The sequence below is a fragment of the Etheostoma spectabile genome, chromosome 2 (genome assembly GCF_008692095.1).
Source record: "Etheostoma spectabile isolate EspeVRDwgs_2016 chromosome 2, UIUC_Espe_1.0, whole genome shotgun sequence".
Lineage (NCBI taxonomy): Eukaryota > Metazoa > Chordata > Actinopteri > Perciformes > Percidae > Etheostoma > Etheostoma spectabile.
This window is the reverse complement of record NC_045734.1, coordinates 23,260,360-23,269,405: the sequence shown is the minus strand read 5'-3', so window position 1 is coordinate 23,269,405 and position 9,046 is coordinate 23,260,360. Positions and strand designations below refer to the sequence as shown.

General features: G+C 45.2%; 1 protein-coding gene across 1 annotated transcript in view; it reads right to left on the bottom strand.

Annotated features, from left to right (window-relative positions):
- bcl11ab (BCL11 transcription factor A b) overlaps positions 1–9,046 on the bottom strand; it is a 37,109-nt gene that overhangs the window by 24,558 nt on the left and 3,505 nt on the right. The window contains exon 2 of the mRNA XM_032540476.1: positions 9,033–9,046. This exon is cut by the window's right edge and continues 379 nt beyond it. Coding sequence (XP_032396367.1) covers positions 9,033–9,046 — 14 coding nt within the window. The remainder of the gene's footprint in view (positions 1–9,032) is intronic.

The window sequence follows — 9,046 nt, the reverse complement described above, 5'->3', positions numbered from 1 at the left end:
TGTGCGTGAGCGTGCATGTGTGTGTGTGTGTGTGTGTGTGTGCCTGTCTCCCAAGACCTTTGAGGCCTGGACCATTGCCAAGTTCATCTGTTAATGGACAGCTACTAGGGGAGCTGCCCCATCCCCCCTCTTTCCCTCCTCTCTGTCTCTCCAGCAGCCAGGCCTGCTCACGACCCCCCCTTAACCTCCCCAACCCCCCAGCCAGGCCTGCCCAGATACAGACCCTCACTCTCCCACTCCCTCTCCCTTCTTCTCCACTCCCTTTCTCTCCCTTCCCCTGAAAGCTATATCATTCCCTTTCTCGCTCTCCTCTTCCTCCTCCTCCTTCTCCTTCTCCTCACTGCCCCCCCAACACTCTGGGCTTCTCCTATTCAAGATAAACAGAATGCTTCAAGTTCAGGGGACACCCTGGGACCCTTTAACAAAGCCATCTATCATGCTGTCTGCCTGAGAATCCTTTGGCCATAGCAGGCTCTGCTGCTGCTGTCTCTCTCTCTATCTGTATGTGTGAGTGTGAACATACACAGGCTGGACATAGACCAGCCAGCAAGCCTGCTAACCCTGACTAGCTACTTGCTCTAGCTAATGTCCAAGGTGGGCAATTTCTCCATTGTGTTTGTGGCCCCTTCTGGCCCCTCCAAGACTAGAGCAAAGACAGATCCCCCCTCCTTGGCTAATGCACCCCCCTCTCTCCTGTTAAAACGAGACAAACTCATGACAAGAAGGCACGCCACGGAGCGAGAAACAGCTCGCACGTGTGGGCCACTTTCTCTCCACACCTCGAGACGGACTCCGCTGACCCCTCTCCGATTCCCCTGAAGTCAAACTGCGGGACGATTAACCAAACTGTCAACAGCTTAATAGTCTGGGAATAGGAGACTGACAGTAGGCCTAGGAGCTGTGTGTAAACACTATGGAGATTATGAATGGTACACAAGAGAGAGAGAGACAGAGAGAGTAAGAGACACAGAGACAGACACTAGCAAAAGAGATGGACATGGATCCTGCAACATTTATGGGTTCAATTATCTAGGTAGCCTTTTTCAGCATTCAAGCACAGATCTGCCGTATGTAAATATTCTGTGGCAGGTCTTCTCCCAAGCGATGCGGTTTTCCATGCATTATTTTGTGCTCATTATGCGTGGCAGCAACGTTGAACCAGCAGCCAGAAGGAAAATAAGGATGCCACTAGAAGAAGAGAATGGTGAATTGTCACATAGGCTAACTAAATGATTTTGAACTAATATAGTAGTAAGTTGCCAATTTTTTATGCACACCCAGCTAAAAGGAATGTGTTTTAATAAAACAGCCCTGCTATAAATGCAATGAAGATTGAAATGTTTTAGAGACGGTGTTGATTGAACTTTTTTGGCCATTTTGGAGGCTGTAGTTTTGCTGAGAAGTACTACTAATAATCTGTCTGCCCACTTTATATCTGTGAGGGTAGATTAGATAGCATAAATGACAATGAATAACATTTTAAGACTACCTTACTCAGTATGTGGAGAAAGCATGTTCTTCAGTGCGATGCCATGGTTCCTGTAGAGGATAAGACTATTGCAGCGTTTGACATTCATTATTTACATTAAATTAATTAAATTTTTGGCTTGTTTCCACTTGACCTAGGCTGGAAGACTTCCAGAAATCACGCTAGGTCCTGAGCAGGCAAACTCTTAAATAAAGAAACATCTCCAGCTCCTTTTCCCACCCAAATTATGACTATTTAAGGAATATTTACAAGTTAAGGTGCATGTAGGGGCCAGAGAGTTTCCTGCCTAACAAATGTGACATCAAAAGCTCAACCCAGGCCCTCACACACATGGTCTATCCTTTTTTCACTTCTTCTTCTTCCTGCTTGTCCTCATGTATCTCTCTCCTAAACACACAGCAGCCCCAAAAGCCCAGCAACTTCTGTCCTCTACATGGCTGCTAGAGAGGGGGACCGGCCTGCCGGTTTTAGAGTGCTAAATTATCCATTAGATGTTATCAAGTTGTAGCAGGGCGATGCCATTCTGCTAGGAGCCATCAATCTTTCATAAGTCCCAGGCACGGCGTGCATTGGGAATGCACTACCAGAACCTCCCCGCCGCTCCCAGCACACCACCAACCCCGTCCAACTCAACCAACTGCACGCAAACTTGGACATGTACACACAGTCAGGCAGACATCAGTGCACACAGTCAACAATACACATGCTGACATAAATGAAGCCAGGTACACGCTCTTGCACTCAAGCTCTGCAGAAACAAGCTGGACCGAGTTTGTTTAGGGAACATCCAGTTCTACATTTCATGCATTGTCTTTCAACCCCCCCTCCCCCCCCCCAAGCTCACCCCCTTTTTTCCCTAAACAAAACTAACATTTTTGAGCCAAGCATCCAAATTTACACTGCCTTAAGTGTTTCTCTACCACTCACACTACCTTTCCTCACACGCTCTCACTTTTTTCCTCTCTTCTTCCTCTCTCCCTCTCTCTGCTTCTTGCTGTGGCCTGGCAGGCAGGCAGGGCAGACATGTTGAGAATGCGCTCCGGTAATGGGCTAATCAAAAATGCAAAACAATTGGCAATTACCGCGCGGGGCCCTAATGGTCATTAGAATTTACAACAAGGTAATGAACTGAGAGTCAGCTCAGTCCATGCATATTCATAAAGCAATCAGGCCTTTGAAGATTAAAGAAGCGCTTCAAATTTAAATGAGGGCACCAGCATGTTATCAGTGAGATTCAGCCTGCAAAAGTAAAGGGTGCCTGGGACAGGAGTGTGCATTTATGAATGTGTGCATATGTGTGTGTCTGTGTGCGATGAGGGTTGGGGGTCAGTTTGGTGTGGGGGATAGATGGAGTGGAGGTGTGAGTATGTGTGTGTGTGTGTGTGTGTGTGTGTGTGTGTGTGTGTGTGTGTGTGTGTGTGTGTGTGCCCATGCATCTGTGCATAAGTGATGAAGGTGTGTGTCAATCTCATTGCTGTGCCAAGTCGTGCCTGCATTATTTTGTGCAAAGCAAATTACAGTACACCAACACTGCCGTATAGCCTAAAGTGATTCCAATAACTATATTAACACGCTCTTAAAAAATGAATGAGGCCCAATTCTTCTGATCATAATTTTAAAGATTTGGGATTTGAATCAAAAGTATATTTAACTTGAGCTATTAAGCGGCAAAGAGCTATTACCCCCAGGAATACAGCAGGCTATTAGTATACATTTATGAAAATGTGAAGCGGGAGACATGCTTCGCATGCACATGAACATGCTAAAGTACTCTGAGACTTTTGCACACACATACAAACAGAGAGCTGTAAATTTTCACAAGTCTAACGTCAAACACAGGGGCCCTCTCTGTCCTGTATCTCTCTGGTTGAGATAAGAATGGCAAGACACAGCTGTAGGCGACCACCCGGCCTACATACAAAAGGTACAAATAGACTCGCACACACCCATACATGCACATTCTGACAGGCTGAGCCCAGTGCTGGGACCTGCAGTGGGTCAGATAGTAGAGGAAGAAACATTATAGATAGTAGAGGAAGAAACATTATAGAGACAGATAGTGACCATAATCAGTGGGTTCAGACTAACACGACGCCTTCGTCACAGTGGCTCTCCCATGGCCTCAGCATTATCACCATGGGTGTGAGAAAGACAAAGCAATGGTGCTTCAGCACGACAGCTTTAAACACAACAGTCACAATAGCAACAGCAGAGGTTAGGCTGACATACTGAATACAGGAGGTGATAATCTCAAAGTCTCAAAGTAATAAAATCTGGATTAGTTTCAATTAGTGACCTATATAGGATTTAAAGGAAAAAGTGGGAATATTTTTTTAGACAAAATAAAAAATGACTCTCTGTTCCCATTCCAACCCCAAACTAACCTGTCTATTTCCCAAAATACTACTTCTGTCCTTTTTGCTGTGATCTGACACTTCTGAGTTACAGCTGTTTCAAAGACACTTTTTCTTCTCTGTTTCTGTTCTGTCTAAAAATAAAGTCATTAACCTGCAGGTGGTGAAGCCGGCAGCTGGCGTGACAGGCCCTGACGTTGTCAGAAGACCCATGACCCTGTGATGTGACTACCTGCCACGCTATTGACAGGACAGCGGCAGGACACCTTTATTTCGGAGGATGCTTTTTTATCCCGCGTGACGCGGCCATTGACAAACAAGATTGTTTCTGTCGTATTGCTTAGTTTGACAGTAGGTAAGGGAATCAGATATGCAGCAACTATGTGTGTGTGTGTGTGTGTGTGTGTGTGTGTATTTGTGAGTGTATTTGTGTCTGTGTCTTCTGGCTTGCCGTTTAGCCAAATCTGCAAGAGTGAGAATGAGCTCTAGAGTGGATGCTGGAAGCCTTTAGGAGGTGCAGACAAGCTAATGTAGCCAAAACATCAAGTTTCCAATCCCTCGAGACAAACTACTGGAGCAATGTGTGGAGAGAGAGTATGAGTGAGAGAGAGGGAGAAAAAGAGATAAAGAGAGGGAAAACGGAAAGGAGGGGGCTGAAATAAGTATCATATGTTTCTGACAGATCTCATCAACTCACAACACATCATGGGGCCTCTGCCACAACACATTTGTTACAGACAAAACACAGGTTCACAGGAGGGGGTTTACTCTGTCCATGTGTCAGTGTGTGTGCGCATCTGTAAGGGGCATTTGAGTGTGTGTCTGTGTACATTTGTGGGTGGGTGCATGCATTTGTGTAAGCCTCATTTTGTCTGCATTTTCGTGTGTGTCTGTGTTTGTGTATTTATACTTGAACTAGCCTCCACCTGAATGGCCCGAGGCTGTGGTACCAGGGTTGTTAGAAGACAAACAGAGACATGGGAAGCCCAAGCCAGGAACCCTGAGGACAGCACACACAAACACACACACACACACACACACACACACACACACACACACACACACACACACACACCCACATACCTAAACTTAAGTACACACAAACACTCCTGCTGTCAGTCAAACACATACCAACTACCTTACCATAAGTCCTGCTTCCTAAATCCACAAAACATTGGTTTAACACACAGAAACACCTACTCTACCTCTACCTCTCTCTCTCTCTAACAAACCCACACACACATACACACACATTTAGGCCCAGCCCGTCCCTCAGGCTCAGTGCTCTGTGCCAAGTCTGGCCTGGCATGGTCCACAGAGGGGTGTCCTCAGGCAAGACTTGCCAAGTCAAAGACCCTTTCATGTTCAGCCTGCACGCCCAGTAGTAGTAAAGCTTTAACAAACAGCCTGACACACACTCTCTCTCTCTCTCTCTCTCTCTCTCTCTCTCTCTCTCTCTCTCTCTCTCTCTCTCCCACACACACACACAGAAAGCTATAAACAGTTTAAGTGTTCAAAAACAGACTAATACACACACACGTGCACACATATGCACATACATTAGTTTAACCCCGCATCCACACTCGAGATGTGAACATCCACTAGACTTCAGCACTTGAATGCAGCCAGAGCGACTAACACTCAATCCAACAACAAAGACTACGCCGATAACATTTGTGGGTGTTTAGTGCTTGGCTTCGAAATACAAAAATGTCCTCTATGAAAAATTCACCCTAAAAATCATTCTTGTTCACCTTCATTAAAACTTAGCAGAGCCCACAGCCAAAAATAGGACCGATTTGATCAGCGCCCAGAGCAACTGTAGGATCAAATTACAGTCAGTTTTTTTTACAGACAATGGGGTGCTTATGTTGATAATATTAGCTGGTGTCCAATAATTATAATTGCATGCATCTGTGCCTTTTCAGTATCAATTAAAGTGATCACCGAAACAAAGGCACACACTGATTGTGGACTCGCAAAGCGACCCATATGCACATACACACTGGAAAAAGATATCGCTACCAAGAAGCCTCTCGCCCCCCACCACTCACACACACACTCTTCCTGCACTGCCCAGCCCCCCAGTTCTGCCTGACAGATAGCCAGTGTGTATATGAGTGTTCTTATGAGGGAGTGGGGGGCTGGTGGTTTTGAGAAAGGTGGCACAGTGCCAATACGGAGCCTGCTAAATACCTTTGTCTCCACAACACACAGGGACAAACAGGATAGACAAGCTGCTGCATGAAGACACTACAGCCAAAGAAAGGTGTTTCTAGAAATACCACTCTGTCGTTTAAATGTTTTCCTCCTCATAGAAGGAAAAAAACGAGAAAGGTGGCTGCCATAATTAACTCAGTATTGATTCAGAGTCCAGGTTACAATAGAGGCAGTGCGCTGGTAAGAGGCAGAAGTGTGAGATAGTGGTCAATTTGAGCAGCTACAATGGCCTCATTAACACACATGGCTACACTGGTGAGAATGCAAGAGGTGCTAATGATGCGACGGATAAATACAGGTCGTAGTAATGTAGCAATACGAGCACAAGAATGTGGAACCACACTCATAAAATGTAGTGAAGAGAACGATTTTGTAAAAATACTTATTATGGTATATAGGACATGTTAAAGCCATACAGTGGTGCATCCTAAATCATAACGTTTTGCTCCAATTACTCAATGTAGGAAGACTAAACAATCATTTATTTAACTGATAACAATTGAATCCGCAGAACAATGAATGTGAATGTAAACACAAACTATTCACCAGTATGCCTGCTTTAATAGTAATTATATCCTGTGACATAAATCCAGTTTTAGTCACATAGTTTGTGTGAGAAACCGTCATCTGCTCTTTTTCTGGGCCATCCATAATCTGGAGACAAGCGACGGTGTCCCGATGCATATCTTAAATTGTTTATCATGCAAATGATGGCACGCAGGCTGCTCTGCCCTGTCCTAACGGCCCAGAGCTCCAGACACAGACCCCAGCCCCAGCTGCAGCCATAAGACTCCCAGACAGCCTCAGCTGTCCCAAAGCAGGAGACCGAGAGGCACGGCCTTATCTCCAGCTCTTGGTGTATTACAGACAACTGCCCCCCACTCCCCCCGCCCCTTCGAAGTTCAACCCCTGTGTGTGTCAGCTCTTTCAGTCCAGCAGCAGCTTCTTTCCTAAACCTTGCCCAGGCCCTTGCCTCTGTACACTACTGTCCATAGTGAAATCCATCTGCATCAAACGACATTTCCGGAGGAGGGTCACAGTCACTTGAGTGTATGTAGTGCAGAGGGATACAGTAAATCCTTAAGGGTATAACAGATATTACACTCCCTTTGGATAAACTGGACACATAGCCAGGCCGGGAGAGATACAGCGTGTAGGGACAGTTTGTATTGAGATGCCTCATCTCAGCGTCCGTGTCTAACTGAGCATGGTGAGAGAACATGGCAGCTAGCATATGGGGCATGGGGTGGCGTGCTGGCACTGCCAGTCTGTATCCATCAATTTTGGATACAAAAGACAGAGGTGTGGGGGGGGGGGTGACTGGCTTTTATGCATATGTGAATGATGTGTGGTCTATTCTGCACAGTGGTTACATCTTCTGTTTTATCTAAAATCTGTTGCAGCAGGTTTATTCTGTTTCCTTATCTGTAATCTTGACCTCACACACTCGTGTTTTAGTCCGCTCAGATTTTTACATAAGGAAATGTTATAAAAGCGTTGTAACACAATCAGGTGTCACAACTGGGCAAGTCCTCACTCCCCGGACAAACCAAATTAATCTGTTCATTACAGCATCAAGCGAAGCCTGAGGGTTGCACAATGCCAAGAGACATAAGGCCTATAAATAAAACTCTGCTCACAATGCTAGTGACCTTATGATATCATGTGAACTCCACTGCATGATGATCTAAATGAGCAAAGAAAAGCATGTTCGAACAGCTGACAAGGCCAAGAGGCATGTTGGATGTGTGTGTGAGGACGTGTGTACGCTTGTCGGTCCGTCGGTCCGTCCGGGTGTGTGCATGCATGCATGCGTGTGTGTGTGTGTGTGTGTGTGTGTGTGTGTGTGTGTTTGCTTGTGTGTGTCAGAGGTTTAACAAACTGCACACTAATGAACCGTGGTCATTCTGTATGACAGTGGGTTGACTAGCTAACAACAGCTAACAGTAGTCCTTTTACAATTCCGTCTGCAAAGCTGCAGAGCTGACTGTTACAGTACAGTAGTACACATTATTAAGAACTACTCTCTGTGCATTTAGCCCTGAATTGGCTTCAAATTAAATATGCCCAGACAATCACACACAATATCGTATCTGTTAAAGAAAATGGATAAACATTCAAATAGTCTGGTCAAAATCACACCCCACTCTGTAAAAAATAGTCACAAAGGACCCACGCTTGTTTGCACAGCGACTCATGTTTTCACTACAGCCTCATTTAGCCCCGGTGGACAAACAACAAACCAACCAGCTGCCGAAAGAAGTCCTTAATTACTCAAATCAAGAAAAACACTGACAATTAGTGGCTGCAGGGCTCCTCAAATAAACGCTTCTTCCTTGACAGTTCATCATAATTACATTCTTTCTATCTCTCTTTAATTTTAGCATCCGAGTGAGCCTTTACAGGCGCATATTTGAGGGAACAAGAGATATGGCGGTGTAATAAGCCAGGGAGGGATAGAGATACATCTCTCACCACCACATGAGAGAGAATGTGGAGGCCACAGGATCTGAGCACATCTGTGATGCGGCAACAAACCAAAAGAAATCCATCTCTCTCTCTCTCTCTTTCATAATCTGTTTCTTTGTCTGTGTCTGTGTGTGTCTTTTTCACTATCTGCAAATGTTTCATGTTTTAAATGTTTCTCAGAATCATTTTCAGCTTCTGCTGGTCTTCCTGTGGGTTCATGACGCAGCTGAGGGAGATTCACAGCTTCTAAATGCAGCTGTAGATATTTCAGACTGGTTAAGCAGATTGGATACATCCCTAATAGCAGAAGCAAAAAAAAAGGAAATGTGAGAGCGCATTAGCTCCCCTTTTGAAAGAAACTCTTTTTGAACCTTGGAAAGGTGTGACCCACTGCCTTCACACACCGTTTAGACCTTGAAGACTCACTTCCCATATTTGTTTTTTCCTGTTCATTTGTTCACTCTTGTGAGGCAGCCATTTGAAGCTCCCACTGTGTTTACCTGTGATATTCTCC